Source organism: Trachinotus anak, unplaced genomic scaffold, assembly GCF_046630095.1.
Source record: "Trachinotus anak isolate AG129_WGS33_773 ecotype Australia unplaced genomic scaffold, CSIRO_AGI_Tana_v1 ptg000032l, whole genome shotgun sequence".
Lineage (NCBI taxonomy): Eukaryota > Metazoa > Chordata > Actinopteri > Carangiformes > Carangidae > Trachinotus > Trachinotus anak.
The window spans coordinates 6,011,010-6,032,388 of NW_027273883.1; the positions used below are offsets into that span (position 1 = coordinate 6,011,010).

General features: G+C 39.0%; 1 protein-coding gene across 10 annotated transcripts; it reads left to right on the forward strand.

The window, feature by feature from the left end:
- Positions 1-3,065: 3,065 nt before the first annotated feature.
- On the forward strand, positions 3,066-18,097 carry il21r.1 (interleukin 21 receptor, tandem duplicate 1). 10 transcript variants are annotated; one of them, XM_071469840.1, is made up of 12 exons: positions 3,066-3,182; positions 6,203-6,330; positions 6,816-6,901; positions 8,214-8,417; positions 8,830-8,915; positions 9,173-9,281; positions 10,185-10,369; positions 10,814-10,947; positions 11,088-11,265; positions 11,514-11,607; positions 13,398-13,491; positions 16,653-18,097. In XM_071469840.1, the coding sequence occupies exons 5-12, from the start codon at positions 8,855-8,857 to the stop codon at positions 17,430-17,432; spliced, it is 1,635 nt and encodes a 544-aa protein (XP_071325941.1). In that variant the 5' UTR covers positions 3,066-3,182; positions 6,203-6,330; positions 6,816-6,901; positions 8,214-8,417; positions 8,830-8,854; the 3' UTR covers positions 17,433-18,097. The 10 variants fall into 10 exon arrangements, with proteins under 10 accessions (XP_071325941.1, XP_071325949.1, XP_071325940.1 ...); XM_071469848.1 differs by having other exon boundaries at positions 8,217-8,417; positions 8,797-8,915; XM_071469839.1 differs by having other exon boundaries at positions 8,217-8,417.
- Positions 18,098-21,379: the final 3,282 nt, after the last annotated feature.

The window sequence follows — 21,379 nt, forward strand, 5'->3', positions numbered from 1 at the left end:
AACAAAGTGGAGAGATGTAGATGACTCCTGTACGGTTTAAAACACCTTCTCCATCTTGTCTCTCCTTCTCATCCTCCAATCTGTTCCATCTTCAATTTCCACTGTCACCTCTACACTCATCGCCTCTGCCGCCCCATCCCTACATCTCCGCGCTCCTCTCTTCTTCATTCCTTACATCTCTCCCTCCCTTCCCTCATTACCCCCCACCTTAGCGCAAGGCTGTCAGAGTTTTAGGGATCCGGTGAGCTGTGAAATCGCACAAATTGCTGTTGCTTTGCGTCTGGCTCGGCAACAGAGGGGGGAGAGAGAGGGAGAGAGAGAAAGAGGGAGAGAGAGAGAGGATGATTTTATGCTTCAACACTTCTGAACCTGAACCCCCCCCCCACTGCCCCTTCCTCCCCTTATTCACTCAGACATGGACAAGCACACGCACAGCTGCAAAACCGCATATCTACCCACTACAACCCAAATACCTTCCCCCAACACACACACACACACACACACACACACAGTCACACAGTCAACTTCTTCACCCCCACCATCACCACCACCTCTGAACATGTAACCGCGCCACCACCCTCACGGTAAAGACACCTCCACCACTTTGCTTCAGTGTGCGGGTCACTTCACAGAACAACTCGACGAGAGCCTGCAACCCTCCAGAGGGATAAAACCCCTTCTCAACCTGAGGAGAGCTGTTTCAGCCACCTCAACTAAAAAGAGCAAAGCCCCCCACCCCCCAACACACCACACACACACTACACACACACCCATGGCCCCAGGAACACCCAGAAAAAACTTGCGAAAGGTCACAAACATACATGTTGTAACTGTTTCTGCACTCTTTATGATTTGTGTTTTCTCTTTTTCCAGCTAACAAGTACGACTGTTGGCGTAACCTGGACTACTGTGTTACCTATTATTATTATTATTATTATTATCATTGACACCACTTATTATGAAAATGAAAACATTTCTTTCAATTGTTTTTGTGTGCTCATTTATATTTTACATGTATGTAAGATATTTAAGGTTTCTGAGTACAGACTCCAGTTAAGTCCAGCTGCAGTTGTCTTGTGTATCACAATATAAATTATACTTAATGTGAAAGAAGCTAAAGTAAAGCTATAATGGGCTCATTATGAAAGGAAAGGGTACGTAAATGAAATAAAAATAAATAAACTGAGGAAACAGCAGTTTGGACATGTTTCCACGTTCTCCGGTTAAAATATATTTGATTAGAATAAACATGCCTCCTAATGTGCTTGGGGGAAGTCATTTTTTTATATCCTGTTGTTGAACGGACATATTTTGCACTTCATTGTATTCCAGAGCTCACTTTATGTGCCAAGTACAGCAAAGCAACAGGAATTTGTCTTGGTGACACACATGCACTGACATAAAAGCACACTGAGTCAGTGGTACAGGGCACAGTGCAAAGAAACACTGCAGAATAAAAACAAAAGAAACTAGTAACTCTACTCTAAGAGTTTGCAACAGGACATCAGGCTGTATAAAGACACAGACTAGATGCTTTTGCTGTGCATGAAGCAAAACTATCTATGCTGCCCTCCAGTGGAGTAATTCATCTACTGCTCCTCACTGAAACCATCTGCGCTCCAGCCTCAAAACAAAACTGAAGTTGCTTTACGATGAGGATGAATATAAAGAATAAGAGTTTCTGTTCTGTATTTTTGCTCCGTTTGTTTGCTCACAAACAGTAACACTAGTAAGAAAAGCAAGTTTTTCAGTGCTTCAGGTGTTTATTGTAAATAAGATAAATTCTAAACCCACAATAAAGCTACAAAACTGGTTTAAAACAATGTATTTACAACAGTAAAGCGGATACATATTAAGTCTGTTCTGTATCAACAAAACATTACACAAATTTTTTATACTTTTTCGGACGTTTTTGAACCTGAAGGTACATTGACAGGTAAGTAAAAGATATAAAGTGATGTACAGTACTCTGAATCTAAGGTTGCAATTGATAATTTAATGATATTTGGCCACAACAGAAACAGTAGGGCTAAACCAAAATTACTGGACTTATTGTTATGTTTTTTTTCTGACTTTTTTGTCAAGCACAACTCTACTGAACAGTCATAGAGAAGGACAAGAAGCAAAGGGACAGAGAGGGGGAATAACATCCAACAAAAGACTAGAATTAACGTTAAATGCATCTTCACCACTCGAACACCGGGACGCCTCTCAAACAACACTCTATGACTCAACATCATTCTTCATCTCTTAAGGGAAAATTCCCAAGTCACACTTTCTTTTTCAGTTGATTCTCTTTCATCCCCTCTTCAAGCAACTCCACTGGACTGTGGTGTGGCTAGTTGCCTTGCTCAAGGGCATATTGACTAGTAATAGGTTATGTTTCTTTATATCATTTCATATGCTATAAGGTTTTCTTTCATATTAATTGCTGTATTACTGATCCTGCTCAGGTTTTTATAACTTTCTTAAAATTGATTTTTTTATTAATATATTGTTTTTCAGTAGCTAGGCAGGCTCCTGAGTTCCACTAATGTCTTTTTTGAACATGTGTTAGTTTATTTTTTTGTGTTTTCACCTCACCTGTGTGTTGCATTATGGCTGTCATATCTGCTGTGAGATGTCTGATTTCTGGATACTTTGTTATTTGGCAATGAACAAACCATCTCCCCCTTTAGGGCTTAATAACGTTATTTATCTGATTCTTGTTTCCATTATAAAAGGCCTGGTTTAAAATTTTAGTGTGTGCCCAGATGTTTTGCTTTGAGTTGAAAGAAGAAAAGGTCTGGAGATCAAATTTTGCTCAAAATAAAGAAGAATTTGTATCAAAATAAAAAGATTCTTAAGCAAAACTGCTCAAATTATATGGTCAATTTCATAATGTGACCTAATTGATGCATTATGTCGTGATCACGTTGGAAGCACTTCTGATTGCAGCTGCAACTTCTCTCAGTTGTTAACACTTGTTTGGTCTCTGCACAGATGTGCATTGCACTTTGGACTGCGTCTTTACACTGTAAACAGGCTGCTACACAAGAGGTTTATTTGTTTTCACCAGAGTGGGAGGTCAACTTTAACTACATCCTCCTCTCTGGGATCAGTTCCTCGATCTGCCTTGGGTACAAACAAGAGACGTTTCAGTCAGGAGATCGTTGCTTCCTCTGTGATCAAACCCTTAAACTGTAAGTGTAACTACATTTAAAATACAACATACATCATGTTTTAATGAGATTGCTGTATTATGTCTGTTAAACTTCAGTGCGTGTTAAAATTCAAGATTAACAATGTCAACATCAGTGTGCAAGTATGTACAAGTTCTGCAAATTAAACATATAGGAAATGATTGAAACAGCATTAATCTACAAAATAAATACTAAACAGCACAGCATGAGGAACTTTTACTCTTAAACTTTCCTCCAGATTCAAAGTCTCCTCAAATCATCCTCCAAAGTTCAAACCTTTGGAATAACTTTCACATATTTATTGGACATTTATGAATGCAGACTGTAGCTCGAGCAGCGATACTGTTACATACATATTGCATTTCTCTTTTCTGTATGTCAAAAACAAACGTGATATTACCACATTGAAAAGTAGTGTATTTAAGACCAGTAGTTCTTGATGGTGGAAGACAAACTCAGACCTTTTACCAGTATAACAATGTAAAAAAAAAGGATAGGCTGACGTTTTGTTTTGTTTTGTTTTTTAATTGTAACTTTATCTAAAGTCATCAGCTTTTCTTTTTAGTACCAAAGTACCTCTTTGTGTTGCTCCACTGCTCAACAAGAAAACACTGTTTGGTGAAACAGGAGGGAATTTTTCTTTGACCAAAATGACTGTTACTGTGGGAGGCACCCACATGACAGGGACTTCTGAGCCTTCACATTAACTTTAAACAAACGTATGAATACATTTCTGCAGAGAGTGATGACTGTGGATTTTGTCTCTCTCACTCACTGATATTGGATAAGAGATGGATTTGCAATGGCCACCATCAACAGTGAACACTATGAACAACTATGGTTTTCAGAAACATTGTGAACTGGTCCTTTAAGTCGCACAACCTTCCGCCACGTATCGGCGCTGTGGTTTCACCGACCTGTCGGTAAAGGTTGTGACCTGTAGGAGGTGAGAACAGGCTTCCTTTCGCTTTTCACTGTCTCTAGTTAAAAGCTTGGTAGAAAAAAAAAATCCACATTTTTTTCAGTCCTGGTGGAAATATATGGCATATTGAGATAAAAGCGCGGCAACTTTACTTTTCGATTGTGAATAATATTTGATTCAATCCACGACGTGAAAACTAAGCGGGCACATCGGAGTTCCCCTGTGAGTTCATGCTTAATGATGATATTGAGCCTTATTCCCGTCACTGAAACTGGGTCTCTCTCTCTTTCTCTTTCTGTCCGTGTGTGTGTGTGTGTGTGTATTAGTGTGTGTGTCAGCTATTAGGGTTCAACAATATATATTTTGAGGCCAAATCAGAAACACTGATATTCCCTTGGGGGACCTGGTTTTTACCCCCCCCCCCCCCCCCCCCCCCCCAAAAAAAAATCCAGAATATCCCCCCACCCAAATTTAATGACGTCAGGGGAAACGCCCCTGAAAAGATGTGCTGTATTGCACAAGAATAAAATAAAATAAAATGAAATGAAATGAAATGAAATGAAGTGAAATGTAGTTGTAACGTAAGGCAAGTTTATTTATATAGCATCATTCAGACACAGGGCAATTCAGAGTGCTTAACAGAGGCATGGAAATACATGAAAAATTGAACATTAGGATGTTAGCAAAGTTTACATATTCTGTTGATTTTTAAAGTGAAAATAAGTAGATAGGACCCCTGCAGGAAAAAGGCATTCAAAAATAAGCCTTTCTTAAAATGATATTGCAGTGTTACTTCTTATGTTATGTTAGGTGTGCAGATGTTAGGGCACCCTACTAACTCAATACTTAGTAATTCCCTCTGCTTTGCCAACTGTTAAGCATTAGGCTGGTAATATTCAGCTTTGGTGTTGTGTGGCCACCAGTGGCTCAGGACACGTTGCACAGATAGAGGGAAAAATTGATTCAGCTAAACATCAGCAAATTCTAGATGCAAATGTTCTGGCCTCAGTCAAGAAACTGACCTGAGAAGGGGTCATTGTCCTGTTGGCATCTGCAACAGGACAATGACCCCTTCTCAGTTCAGCTGACTTGAACATCTTTGAAAGTCTGTTTTGGTAAACGTGCTGTGCATGCAACACAGATAAAGATATCTCACAACTGCGGAGGAGTGGGCGAAAAGTTAAGATCAGAGAAGATAAGATATATGTCACTGTCCCATGGGGAGGTTTGCTTCTGGTATTAGTGCTGCTCACAGCTACAACCAACTAATACAATAATACAGTACTTACCACAACAGTACAGTGGCACACCGGTGACATGCTGTGCATACATACAACAATAAAGTCGTACACCTGAACGCATACACAAAAATGATTGCATGTAATAGTATGATTGCAGGATTGCACATGTACACGAGACGTAACCATAGAAGCCACACTCCTCTAGGAAGTCGTAAAACCATAAAACCATAAAACCATAAAACCACAACACAATAAAAATCACAAAAACCATAAGAAGTCAAACCTGCGAAATCATAAAACCATATAAAGTCATGAAGCCATATGATTTCACTGTACTGTGAACAAGGTCCATCAGTATTTTGTGTGCACGTCTTTCTGTGCCTGTTCTCTCATAAGTAGTAAGACCTTCCCTATCACAATATCAGTTCTCGCTTTTAGCTGGACTGAAAGGGTGCCCTGCCATGCTGCCCTGTCTTATCTGATGATGCTCTCCAGTACAATATTGTCAAATGTTAACAAGATCTCAGTACCTACACCAAACAGTCTGAGTCGGCTGAGAGAGTGAAGTCTCTGAGTCAGCCGGGCGCACAGGTGGTCAACACGTCGACTCCTTCAGTCGATCTGTCACCAATGACTCTAACCAAATATCAACACCAGTTTTTAAAAGGTGTCAATTTCCTGTGGAACACTGAGGGAGCCGGTCATCACCACGTACCAGGCTTCATATTATTGTATCATCTGAGAATTTAAGGGCAACCTGCTAAATCAAGAAAAGAAAGAGCTGGGTGTGACAACACCTTGAATCTGCTGAGTGATATTCTCACATATTCTCTCTGTGTCTTGAAACACCTCACCAGTTAAAGACCTGGACTCACCAGTCCTGTGGAGGAAGAGGAGCCACCTGCCACTGAGACTTTCTTCGTGAGAAGAGAGATGTGTGAGAGGAGGAGCAGAGGATGTTGTGGGCAGATTCTAATAAACAGAGGTAGATTATTACCCGCACAACTAGTGCAGCTGCAACTACCTTAGATCACAATTTCCTAACTTGTAGCAAACAACATCTCTGTCATCATCTGTTACCATTGTGCTTTAATATTGATTTCATCTTGGCAAATTTGCACACAGGCAGCGACACAGTGATGTCACAGCGATATCTTTTTTGCACACAGGATGTTCTAGTTCATAACAAGGCGTGTCTGTGATCAGCTTTTACCAAAGGACCAACAAGAAATAAAAGAGGCTAAATAAAAGATCTAATGCTTACAGTTTCTAACATTTTAATCATTTGATGGTCCAGTATTTTACGCTTCTGGTGTTTTATATGAAGTTTTAATATCCATAAGAAGATATATGTCTGTTTTTTAGTTCCAAAAACCATCCCAGTGTAGTTTTACATCTCTTTTGGGTTTCTCCCTGGAGCTCTAGTTGTAGCTGGTAACATGAAGAAATTTGTCCTCCCATCCTAACCAGCAGCCACACTCCAGCACCCAGGGACCAGCTCCAGTTCTGACCTCATTGCCTGGTTCTAGAGCAATTGTAGGAGCAGCTTCACAAAGGTACTGTATGCTCCCTGGTCACTTCATTAGGTACACATCTACACTGTGGTGCAATCCAATACAACAGCTCTGCTGCATATTCTGCCTTTAAGAAGCTTATAATGTTCATTTGTTGTTAAAACTGTCTGAGAGGTGTTAATGAGTGAGGTCATAGTTAGTGACGTTGTTGTGCTCGACTGCACTACAGTGAAATGTGTTTTTTAATAGTCTTCCGCTGTCATGTTTGTAAATGGGGTGTTCAGCATATTAGAAAGACCTCTCAATAAGCATTGTGGTGCTACAGATCAATCAACTTTTCCAGATGTAAGGGAACATAAATAAAATAAAATCACATCATCATCATTAAAAAAAAAAAATTCATTGAAAAAAAAGATCATAAGAACTGAAATTGTGATTCATATCACAATCGCAACATGATTTTTTTTTTTTTTTCATGCAGCTATAATTTCTCTGTAATTTTGTCTATGTTTTTATCCATCTATCTATGACGGAGCTGTTGCACTTGATTGCATTGGGTTTATAGATATTTTTCAGGTCATGCCTTTGTCGTGTAACCACCAACCTGCTTCAAAGCACCACAGGTGCAAAGCTGTGTGTGCGTGTGTGTAACAGAATGACTAATATTGGCACAGTGACATTAAACAAGACATATTTACACGCCTACGTAGGAATTTAAGTCCCACCAAGACCCGCCTGTTTTACAATTTAAAAACATGTATTTTTCATTATATACACATGGATTACGATGTACATCTAGCTGAAAATGCTCAGAGTTAACAACATTTAGAGGTAATTTGATTAGTAGAAGTGAGCTTTGATGGGCTCCACAGCAGGGCTATGACTCATTTACCTTCAGACACAACGCACTCTGCTGGGAGCCTCTGAAAACCCCTGATAAACTGTTATTGTAGACATGTAGGTGTATGATAAGGGTCTTTTGAAAGGTACCACAGAGCCTCTCTGATGTCAGTATTTAGAGTCATTTCACTACTGAAACACACTTGATCGCGTATTGAGTCAAGGTTAGAAGTGATATGAGCAAGGAGGAGCTCTGTAATAACTAATGGCATGACCTCACGTGGCAGTCAGTAGAACATTTACTAAGAGGAAGAGGCTCGTTTAAATATGTATCTCTGTATATATCATTAATTTCCTCAACTGAAACCCGGCTTTGTGCTTGATTCTTTGAAAAAAAAAAAAAACCTTAGTTATAGGTGACATAAACATGATGACTACATCATTTTGTAGATGATAATTTCAGTTTCCTGTTGACTTTTTTTTCCTCCTCTGGTTAACTACTGCATATTCATAGCAGCAATGTGGATGTGGTTGAAAGGCACCACACAGACACCGCTCAAAGGGTCTGAAACCACATCCTTAGTCACGCCACTGATGATGACGCCAGTGACAAAGGCTGAACATTCTTCCACTAAACGTTTTCACACAGACAGCGGCGCCTTAGTGACTCCGTTAGCTGGCAGACTGACAAGGTGGCAGGATTATAAATTAAAAAGAGGTAAGATTGTAGCTTCTTTGAGTTTTTTTTTTCTTCTAATTTAGAGCCGTTCTTTTTTAGATGTTTATTCATTCATTTATTTGTTCATTTATCACCTTGTAATTCTGAGTGGTAAATGTTGACGCTTGTTGGTGAATGTATTTGATTACTGTTGTTGATGCTAATTAATTTATTACTTTGTAATCCTGAGTAGTAAATGTTGATGATCTTTTATGAAGGTTTTTGATTATTGTTGTTGATGCTAATGATGTTTATTCACAACATCTGATGCTGTAAATAGATTTTTGAACCTTTGTTCATTTGATGACTTTTTTTCCGTTTTTTTTTTTTCACTCACTTGTACCACAGGCATATTTATAACGAATATGTCTATATTTAGTTTCAGCTGCTGTGTTTCCTCCTGTCTATCTAGCTGCTGATAACAGTGGGTCGTCCCCATGGCGCTTAAACCAGTGTGCCTGTTGTTGCTGTGGGGCCTCACTTTGTTGACTCATGGTGGTAAGTCAGCTTATCTAATCAGTGTCTTTTTCTTGTATTGGTATGAAAATGCTGTAGAAATTCTGCACTTAATGTAAAGATGAGCTTAGCTATTTTACTCTTGTAGATTGTTGTGTGTTTGTATTGATGCTGCGGCCTTGAGTGGGATCGCCTTGTTAAATACATTAAGTAAAAGTGCAGATGTTTTTTAGTGCATGAATGTTAAATTCAGTAAATGCAACTTCATCAGCTCACCACGCATTTCATTTCTGCTTCAGTCGCGTCTTTGTGCAATGTCACCTGTTCGACGGACTACATAGCTTCACTGAACTGTTCCTGTTCAGGCTCCGTGCCGGCACATCCTGTTCTACTCCATGTCACTTGCAGGTACAAGTTGTTGTTTGCACCACTGGTAATGAAATATGTTATGTATGTTGATTGACAGTTGACAGTTGTTATTGCCTTGTGGGAAACGTTTGAAAGTGAAGTTGCTTCACTTTTAGAAACACTGCAAAAGATGTTTGACCACATTTGTCGCACCTTCCACAGAGCATCATACATCAGCACGTTTTCATGTTAATACCTTTCACTTTTGTAATGATATATTTCTTATGTTCATTATCATTGGTGTGAGGAGTAGAGTGACTGATTTAACATTTTAAAAAATGTAGCGCAACCTTACATGCCATGATCTTTCCCTTTAACATGTGTGCACGCAAACAAACATTTTTAGAAGGACTCTTTACATTTGTCTTTTAAAGGGTTGCAACCAGGATATGTACCCTGCAGGACCTTTTACAGTTGAAAAATAAACTTGTACATGCTCTGTGGTGGACAAACATTGTAATATAATGGCGACAGTATTTCTGAATTATCGCAACGACTGAACTAAAAACTGTTTTGTTAACTGATTAATCATTTTTGCTTTTTCTCAAGCAAAACATTTGCTGGTTTTCCCAGCTTCTCAAATGCGATTTAAAGCTTTTCTTGTATATGTGTATGTATGATAATGAACTCGGAAAAACGTTGGGTTTGGGCCTGTTGATCAAAATAACATGTGTTTGGAATACTGTGGGACAACTGGCAATTTTTTTTTACCTTTTTATTTCCTTCTCCTAGACAGAACTGTAATTGGCAGATAAATCAGTAATGATCATTAATGAATGGACCAGCACTGCATCACTTCTGTTGCAAGAGCATCAAATGGCAGCTACAACCCTTGGTGCTGAGATGTCAGCTGATGTCACAGGCCATTACTGGTTGTAACACAGTTTTTTTTCTCTGTCACAGGGATGAATATGGTGAAGAGGCTGGAGGCAGTTGTGAAATTAAACGCCCTCAATCCTGGTGCATAATATATTCAGTGGACATTGATGACATTGCGTCCATTGGAACCATCTGTAGTGCGACAGTCATTCAACAAGACAATGGAGTAATAATGAATGAGTCATCCAGCTGGGCACTGAGTGATGTGGGTAAGTTAAACTGTTAGAGCCACAGGTTTTGGCATTTCAGTATTCGTCATTTCTACAGAACAGACAGGAGGTTAACACAGACGTTATAAAAGGTCACAGACGTCACTTACGGCATGTTTAGTGGCATCAGACTACCGTATGTGTTTAACGCTAATTTCCTTTCATCAGTGTTTGTTTTTTTTTTTTTATATATAGATTGGAAATACTTGTAAAATACACTAACAGTCTTCACAAATTACAGTGCATTATAATGCAGGGATGACAAGAATCAGACTGGCAACTTCCCCAATTGTCACTTGGTAGCAAACGGCCACCCACCTGCTTTACCCTCCAAATTAAGACTAAAGCTAAAAATAATGTCTAACCGTCACATGTGGTGGAGAGCATTATTGTCATGCGTGCATTTTCAGCTTCATAATTCCCCCTGGGACTTTGTTTTCACAGTGAAACCTAAGCCTCCTTACAACGTTCAAGTTACGAACACAGGCAGATTCTACAACATCACTTGGGACAGCCACAACCCAGTGGATTGCCTCACATACCGCTTGCGCATAAGAGAGAGCAAAGACTCATCAAAGGTAATATGTACGCAAAAACACAAAGACAAAAAAAGTCCCAGGTTGAAATTGAGATGCTGTTTGCAGGACATTATTGTCAAGTTCCTCTGCTGACAACTCCCACGCAAAGCTGATCTATTTTTTTTATTGCTACTCAACAGGATCCAGTTCTTTCTCTGCATATCGAAAATAAGTACATTAAGTTAGAGCATGAAAAACTCCAGATGCATGTCAACTATACTGTGGATGTTCAGGCCAAAATGTGTCAGGAGAATGTTTATCATGGTCCGTGGAGTGAGTGGAGCTCTACTGCAGTGTGGACGACAACAGGAACTGAAGGTAAAGGAACATTGTACCCTTCAACCTGTCACCATGATGTAATCAACTTTTCATATTAAGTCAGATTGTTGAGGCAGGTCATGTTTTATTTTATTGCACTTTTATGCTTTAAACCATCATAGCATCAAGCATGGGTTCCTGCACTGGTCCTGCATACTATCGTATCAAAAATAGGAAGTGTTGAGTTTGTTTATTGTATTTTTTTTTTTTTTGCTTTTCATATCTTATACATCATGTCTCCTTTACAGGAACTTTACAGGAACCACATTGGTGGTGTTTCTCCTTTCTCCCTGTTATCCTCATCGTTCTTGCCATCGTGTTGCTGATTTATTTACAAAGATCGTGAGTATAGAACTAAAAACTAGAGTTACTTTGTTTTTCTCCAAGTATAATAATTTTAACGTGTTCCTTTTGCAAAGCATGTGTTCAGGACTTTAATAACTTCTCAAGAGTCCTGTAGCACAACAATTCACTGGCCCATGTTTCTCTTTTTTCCATTGACAACATGAGCTCAAAAGCCCCATTAGTATGTTTTTAGTACTAACCTATGGAGAAACTTGCAGAACTGAATGTAGAAGCAACTATTAATTCTCATCAAAAAACTTGCAAAATGTGTTTATGGTTAAATTTGTTTTTGAATGAATGCATTTCTGAATCTGCAGTTGCTGCACACCACGTAACTTTGTGTGCAACGTGAAAGCAAATTAAGACTTAAGGTCATCAACGCTTCTTCCAGTAAATGATTAGCAAGTCGTCTCTCTGCTTCAGTCTACACTTTTCCTGGCATCACCTCCCACATGTAGAGAAACCACTGCAGCACTGTACGTGCAGCGACACATTGCACTGAAATGGCTCGCAGACATAGGAAGTTATGCAGAGCATCAGTGTCAGAGAACTGAGAACACTTTACTTTTCAAGAGCACACAGTAACAAGAGGAAAACAAAAGCTCAAAATAGAGTGTGAACACAGGTATCAGATAATATCTTCTGTGAGCCATGATGATTTCAACTTTGGTGTGGTTCAGTGCACCACTTACATATGCACTTTATAATGAACCGCACGATTAGCAGCACAGGTTGCAGTTTGGTAGAGGTGCTGTCGAATTGTTTTGTGTTATACACTGAGGTGTTTTCCGGCACCAGCATTTACACTAGTCCAGTACAGTACAGCAATAAATGTGCAGAAGCTGAGACGACCTCTGCTGTTGAAATCTCCCATCGTACTGGTGCTGCTTGTTCAATAGATTGATTTTGGTGTTTTAAAGCATCATCCAGAAAGCATGATGTAGAAATCGCAGGATGTTCAGTGTCATAACCAACAGATAGCGCTTTCCTGTATAGAGAAATATTATGCAAAGCATCTAAAGGTAATTGCTGGCAACACTTGCCACCTGTCTTTTGTTTGCCACAATCCGAAGACGCTGTTTATCAGGCCGACATACACTTTTCCCAGAACATTTTTGACTGACTCCAAAATGATTTTATTTTCTTAAAAGAAATAATGTCTGACTGACTTCCTAAATGTTCTAATCGACGTTATTTTGCATCGTTTTAAGCTGGTTGTACCTAAAACACTGGCAACTGAGTGTAGAGAAAACTCTTACTACGCCACTTGCTGTGTCATATCAGTAAGTCAGGAAAGAAACAAAAGGAAAACTAACAATGCAAATTAACATAGTAATTACGACAATGGGGGCCACTTTCTAAGCAGTCAAGATTAAGTGAATGTATTAACTACTGCTAAAACACTTCATTAGGATAGAAAGTTTTGATGATTGAATAAGAAGTAACATTACATTTTCTGTGGTTCACATTCTGTGCCTCTCGATAGGGCATATATTTTATTATTTTATTACTTTATTATTACTTTGTCATTTTATTATCTTAGTATTTTATTATTTAGTATTTCACAATAACTATTAGTCAACGTGCTAAGATGTGACTGGGACTCCTGTCTTCAGCTTAGTGCTGTGTAATAATTCACATGAACTCATTTTCTGCTATCAGTATTACTGGTAATGACCTACCACCGAAAACGAAATTACCTTATCAGAAGAGATGCAGCACCTTTGACTTATAAATGTCATTTCGTTTTTCATTCTCTATTTCCATTCTTTCTTTGTCTGTTTCAGGGTTTGGCTGGAAAAGCTCCAGCTGATCACATTCATCCCCAAGCCAGATGAGTTTTTCAAGCCCCTCTATCACAACTATGGAGGGAACTTCAAGGTAAGAGAAAGCGAAACAAACTCAGCTCCGTTTAGCTCTGCGTGTAATTTCCAAAACGGCCCAGCAGGTGTTGCCCAAGAGGGGACTTTTAGCACATCTGGACCCGGCTTGATGGGACTTTCCCTCTATTCACAGTCAAGGGCCCTCGTGATGTAAATGACTCAGTGTGTAGGGGCTTCAAGAGGCTTTTCGTTTTTCATCTGTCTGAGATGCTGTGGGTAGATATTTGTGTTTGACACCCCAGCCTGTTCCACCCCAGTGGAAAATACCCCTGGTTTCAGATCTTTTATGTGTCAGTCTGTCAGGCTAAAAACAGCCTGTTTACACTTGATATGGGCACAGGTCACTGTTGTTTTCATGATTATCTTTTCCATTCTCCTGATGTAAATTATTCTCTCTGTCTTTTTACACCTAAAGACATATTATTCTCAATAGAATACACTTACTTGTTATAATTTTATGTCAGACATGGTGGAGTGCAGGCTACACTAAATGTCCATGTCAGCAATACAGGCTTGAAATTGTCTAATTTCTCTCTCTGCCCCCAAAAGATACCTTAAATGTGCCCTAGGTAACGGCCTGGAAACATGTATGGGATTAAATAACACTAATCAACAAAAATGTTTCAGATTACTGAGCATCTGCTTAGCACTGTCTAATAAAGAACAGTTTTTAAGCTGTTGAAACTAGATCAGGTTGTCAGGGTTTAAGAACTCAGTAAAGACTTCTCTAGTTTATGCACTGTAATGTGTCACTATCATAATATCATCAGGTCTGGACATTGTCTGGTATCCTATTTATCCTAAAATTTACCTGTTTTTTTAAGGGTGTCTTAGCTGGTATTAAAGGCCTTGCCTGTCTGAACTTAATGGACAGATTTAGCTGAGTAAAGAGAACAATAAATAAATCCAGCACACCTGTTTTATCACCATGTCCACATTACTCCTCAGAGTTTAGTTTCTAACTATCTGTTGCAAGCACCAAAGGTTGTCCTTACAATAACATTACATCGTCTACAGTATATTGAGGTATTCTGTCAAAAATACTGTGTTGACACTATGGTAGGACTGGTTACTAAACCACACAACCACCACCATTAGTGTGAGGTTTGTGCAGTTACAAACATAACTCAGCAGAGTGCGCTGCTGCAGCAAATAACAGAGAGAGCACACTGCAGAGGGGGAAGTACTACAGAGATGACGAAAGACTGATCTTCCTTCAGTTTGTTTTACATGCAAACGACATAAAACACACAGGTGAAGCCATTATAGAAGACATAATGGTCTTTCGTGAGGTCATTGGTAATCATGTATGTCTCTTTGAGGTAGACTTAGGAGCAAATACATTTTTTAAAATCAAACACTTTCAGTAAAAGAAGAAAAAGTGTTGACAATAATCTACAATCTAGTTTAGTACAAAGTACTTTCAAATACCCCACCGGGTCATTAACACTTAATTTGCCACCAGTCCTTCATCTTAAAGAGTTCACTTCCTAAGAAGGAGGTAACTTATACAGTATACTGAACACTACAGTCTCAAATTCAGTTTACTTAAATTTGTCAGTTTACAAATGGAAGACGAATGTTACATCATCTTGAATGTGTATTACATCATCCAAACTCTGGTGTGGAGTGTGAAAGTGTGAGTGAAACAACACATCTGGAGTGTGAAGTGCTTTATGATAGGTGTGAAGTTCCTTTAGTACAATCTTTGTTACTCCTCAGCTGGCTCTCATCAGGTGTTTTTTTTTTTGTTGTTTTTTTTTTTTGTTGGTTTGGTGCTGTATATCGTGTCTTCAGGATCGCTGTGACAAACAGCTCTTTCAGAAATCATTGGTCTAGTGCGTCTGCACTATCTTTGTCTTGTGGTGCAGGCTGCTTGTGTTTTCTCAGCGGATCAGAGACGACTCTGTGATGCTGATGAGCTTCGCACTTCAGGATGTGGTGACCTTTGCGTCAAGGAACTGATTCATGCTTATCAGGGTATCACCTCGCTGCATGGAGGCTAAAGGTGGCTGCAGACGATATACACTTCTCGAACATGAATGAGCTGCTGTACATTTGTGGAGACAGTACATCAAAGTAAAAAACATAATTCTAGAGCATAACTCAATCATATGTGCGTAGTGGAAAATTAATGTGTTAATTGCTGTATGGAGTTTCTATCTTTCCATGTAATGGAAAATAGCTAAAAATAGTGATGGTTGAATGATATTTTCTATGTGAGGTAAGAAAGTTTTATTTTTACTGGATCAGACTCATGAAGCAAAGGTTTTGACACTGATAATAATTAGAAATAATAAACTTACTTAGGAACCTCATGTTTTATTTCCTTCATTGTGTCATGTTGTATGTGTATCAGGCTGTGCATTAGATTTAGTCTGATTTGGTTGTGAAATCCTCACGTGGTGAATACAAAAGGTGGTAATTTATAGTGGTAGTTTATATATTTAGGAACACTTAACTAAAACTTAAGCAGTCTAATGCAACCTCAAGCCTATAAACTCACTAATTAACGCATTACATTTGTTTATTTAATCTGTACTAAAACCTAAGTGTAAAAGTGACAAGTAGTGATTGTGTTGACCCTAGCTTTGTATTATCCTTCGAGATAGTGGTTGCCAACCTGAGCCGCAGTCCACAAGAAGGCCACAAAGGTATTGCAAGTGAGCCAACAAATCATTTGCAAAACAGTACAATTTTGGTGAAAATTGAATGTTAAAAAATAAAAATACAAAACATTACATGTCTCAAAACATTTGACATTAAAATGTCTCAAAACTTAAAAAATTCCTTTCATTGTGTGGTTGTTTTTTTTTGCATATTAAGGCCTTTTGCTGTGATAAACCACTGTGGAGACTGTGGAGCTTTTTACATATTTCGTGTGCTTTCAGTCTAGTCCTGAATGGTTGGTTGTTATCATTAAAATACAAAGGACGCATTATTAGACCTCCGTATTGTTACATTGTTGGATGTGGGCCGCAAATATTTTTGAGATTTTCAAGGGGGTCACGAGTTGGAAAAGGTTGGGAACTGCTGCTTTAAGAAATAAGAGTGAAGAAGTGTATTTCCCAAACTATTCCTTTAAACACTCATGGGCCATTGCGACCATTTATTTGGGCTAGTACTCCAACTTAATGTCCTCCATTTGCTCTGTTGTAGGAGTGGGTGAAGCCTGCATTCAACGAGTATGATTACCTAAGGATCAACTCTCATGTTCAGACGATGAGCGAGAAGCAGCACGACATCCTCCAATGGAACAACGAGAAGCAAAGCTACAGCGAGGACAATGAGACCAAAAAAGGTGGTCATCTCCTCCATATGCTGCAGCCTCACAGCAACTTACTGCTGCACCTTCAGGACGGGGGCAGTTCGCAGGGCACCAGCCACTCCGTGGGACACATCTCCATCCATACTGTAACCCTGTCTGGAGAAGAGTTCGAGGAGGAAGTCATGTCACAGAGCTCCGTTAACACCCTCAGAAGTTTCCAAGATGGAGAAAGCTTTGGTTCATATGAGGAAGACAACAGAGAGCAGGCTGGCTATGATTTAGAGGGACCACTGCTGTCCAGGATGGACAGACAAAGTGGGGTGTTACCACAGCATGAAAACCAAATATCCAATGAGTTATCGGTGGAAAATATAAACTTTCAGCCACGTGCGCAGTTTCACGAACCCGAGAGGCTATCTCTCGACTCATTCGCCTCAAACGAGCAGTCAGAAGACGGCTACCCTCATGTGGACTTGGACACCATTGACAGTGGTTTTGTAGAGTGCAGCAGTCCTGGGGCCTCAGACTCAAACACAGGAGATCACATAGACTCCGATTTATTTCACGAGCACAAAAACTCTAATTCTAACTACGTCAAGCAGTGGATGATATGTAACACTATTCAGGAGGACTCCAGCAACTCAGAGAATGAACTGCGTGAAACACAGTGATTATCGCTGCTGGTTTAATGCCTACAATTAAAGTTTGTAGTACTGCCGGACATTGCATGGAAAACATTGATATCGTTGTTGGCATTTTCACAACAGAAATTAGAATTAAAAGAAGATTCTAGTTGTCTGGTCAGCACATAATCCGCCATGTTTGGTCATCTTGAAATGTTGAGCTGTGCACTTTGTTCTTTGTATGTATATAGCCATGTTCCTTTGTTTTCTTTTGTTTTTGTGTATTTTGCTTTTAAAAGACCGGAGTGTGCCAATGTAACAATCTTAAACTTTTGTAATTGTCTCTTACTCTTAATCTTTTTAAAGAATCATATGAATGCTAATTAATTCATCAAACTCATCTATTTATTAATAGATCATAAGGAAGCATTGAGAAAGTTTACAGTTATTCTGATGGAATCCCCCCAGACTTCACAGACATGCAACACTGGATTGCATATTGCTTTGGTTTGTACTGCTCGAGAATATCTTGCTTCATACTCTCATGGTCATGCATGCTTCATTGAATTGTACTGCAGCGCTAGCATGCTTGCTGCCTTATCAAGATGTCTGATAATGTTTGTTTTCCTTGTGCATGCATTTTGTCTGTAACCACTGTAACCACCATCCTGTTATGTGCAATGTCAGTAAAAAGCAAACATGGAGCAAACTTTTATCATCTTGTAAAAACAAGAGAGTGGTTATTTCTCTGGCCTTGACCTCATTCATCAAGCAGCTTTGGCAACCTGCTCTTTGTTCTGTGTTGAATTTCTTGCAGAGTGTACGTGTTCTTTTTCACCAAATGCCATTTATTCAGTCACGCCACATGCACTGCTCTGGATGTGCAACTGCAGTATTTTACCATTCTACTGGGAAAACTCCTAAAAACACATTAAAAATGGACAAACTTTGATGTATTCATGTTTTTGGTTGTTCTGGGCCCAGGTTATGTACTTTTCCTATTTTGACAACTGTGTTTATGACATCACATCCAGATATCTAATAGTTTCAATCTACATATTTGTCATGTTTTGATGAATATCAGTTACTGATAATATCTAACATCAAGTGTCTGAGGGTGGATTTTTCCAATTGAAAAGGGCTCCTGATGGGTCCTGTAGTGGGAGGAGGAAGAGTGGCTCATTTACTTTCCATATCTTGAGTTTCCCTGCCAGCTAATGGTCTCAGAGTGTTGCTTGGTAAAGTCTGTTTTTTTCATCCTACACCAGTCTACCTGTTGCTGTCTACTCTTCCCACAATCCATTTAATCATTTTTGACAAATTTTGACAAAAAATTGAATTTGATGCCAGTAACACATTTCAAAAAAGTTGGGACAGGGGCAACAAAAGACTGCAAAAGTTGTGTAATGCTAAAAGAAACACCTGGTTGAATATTGCACAACTCATTAGGTTAACTGGCAAGAGGTGAGTAAGATGATTGGGTATAAAAAGAGCCTCCCAGAGAGGCAGAGAAGATGGGGAGAGGTTCACCACTCTGTGAAAGACTGCGTGGGCAAATAGTGCAATAGTTTAAGAATAATTTTCCTCAACGTAAAATTTGGGAATTTCAGAATCTATGGTTCATAATATCATTAGAAGATTCACAGAATCTGGAGAAATTTCTGTATTTAAGGGACAAGGCCAAAAACCGATATTGGATGAGCAGGATCTTCAGGTCCTCAGACATGATTCTACAGTGGAAATCACTGCATGGGCTCAGGGACACTTCTGAAAGCCATTGTGTGTGAACATAATTCATCGCTGCATCCACAAATGCAGGTTTAAACACAGGAACGTCACTGACTTCTCTGGGCCCGAGCTCATTTTAGTTGGTCTGAGGCGTAATGGAAAACTGTCCTGTGGTCTGGCAAATCAAAATTTCAAATTCTTCTTGGAAATCATGGACGCCGCGTCCCCCGGGCTAAAGAGGTTAGGGACCATCCAGCTTGTTATGAGCGCACATTTCAAAAGCCAGCATCTGTGATAGCATAGGGGTGTGTTAGTGCCCATGGCTTGGGTTGCTTGCACATCTGGGAAGGCTCCATTAATGCTGAACAGTATATACAGGTTTTGAGGCGACATATACTGCCATCCAGACAACGTCGTTTTCAGAGAAGGCCTTGCATATTTCAGCAAGACAATGCCAAACCACATTCTGCATGTATTACAACAGCATGGCTCCGCAGTAGAGGAGTCCGGACACTAAAGTGGCCTGTCTGCAGCCCAGACCTGTCACCCATTGAAAACATTTGCCGCATCATAAAACAGAAAATACAACAAAGGAGACCCCGAACTGTTGAGCAGTTGAAATCCTATATCAGGCAAGAATGGGGCAACATGTCACTTTCAAAACTCCAGCAACTGATCTCCTCAGCTCCCAAACATTTACAGTGTTGTTAAAAGAAGAGGTGATGAACACAGTGGTAAACGTGCCCCTGTCCCAACTTTTTTGAAACATGTTGCTGGCATGAAATTCAAATTGAGAATGTATTTTTCATAAAACAATAACATTTCAGCATTTCAACATTTGATATGTTGTCCTTGTTCTATTTTCAATTAAATATTGGTTTACATGATTTGCAAATCATCACATTCTGTTTTTATTTACACTTTACACAGTCTCCCAACTTTTTTTTGAAACAGAGTTGTATATAAAATGTGTATTCAGATATAGTTAAGTCTGTAAGAGCAGCAACATGTATGATATGATATTAGCTGTGTACTGCATTACCCTGGGAAAGTGCTCAGTTTTAGCTTTATGGCAGGTTTCCAGTCATATGTTTTGAATTTTCATGGCTCATCTCAATGCATTTTCTTTTCCTCATAAATGCATGTTGTCTGTCAATCTGGTGTCAGTCTGCTTCCCCTTTATCTCATGCTTCAGCTTCTGACTTCTGATTTTGTCAGGTTTTGTAGCATGTGAATGTGAGATTGAATGTGAAAACAGTACTCTGGTATCAAACTCACATGTGCACATACACATTGTGCATAGTGAAGGACAAACAAGTCAAGTAATTTTTGAGTAGAGGTGGACTAATTATTAGACAAATGCATTGAATAACACTGAAACAAGGACAATGTACAAATGCAGTGTCATTTTAACAGTCAGCATAAGACACCTTTAAGTCTTGCATTTTGCAAGACTTACGATTTCGTCTTCACGTGAAACATAAAACGTAAACAGGTACCATATTTATTCCTCTGTGCCGGCACAAGTTGTGGCGAGAGGCATTATGTTGTCAGGTTGTTCCTCCATCCATCCCATTTTGTGAACACAATATCTCAGGAACACTTTGAGGAAATTTCTTCAAATTTAAATACTTCAAATATTCAAATACTTTTTATTAAATTTGGAAATTCCAAAGCCTTCACTACATTTATTATATGAGTCTGGACAGACATGGATGTAAACTGTAAACTGTATACAACCGTGAGGCAGTAATTCTAGTTTATTATTTTGTGGGTTGTGCACATCAACAATGAAAACATAATTGTGAATACCAATAATGATTAATCATCTGAAGCGTGCCACATTATCTGTTTAGTGTGAGGGTGTCCAGAGGTCTTCCTTCAGAGTTTGTTGAAGAAGTTTAATTGTAAGACTGCTACTAATCAAATTCAAAAATTCACAGATAACATAGACAACTTTACTGTAAGTACTATCAAATGTATGGATGGCAGGAAGGTGTGAGAGAGAAATACAGGTTCCTGACACTTTTAACTTATCAGCACCAGTACAAGTTTTAGGTTTTAAATATAATTTTATGACTGGAATTGGAGAAGAGACACAAGAAAACAAGATTGTATTGTCTGCATAAAAGTTGATACTCTAAGTCTGTGTTGGAATAGTAATATTGTTTGTATAGATTTTAAATAATAATGGATCAAGCATAAAACCTTGTGATCGCCTTTCGGTTATTAAATGAGAGGTTGTTGTTCTATCTGAGGTGGCCCTG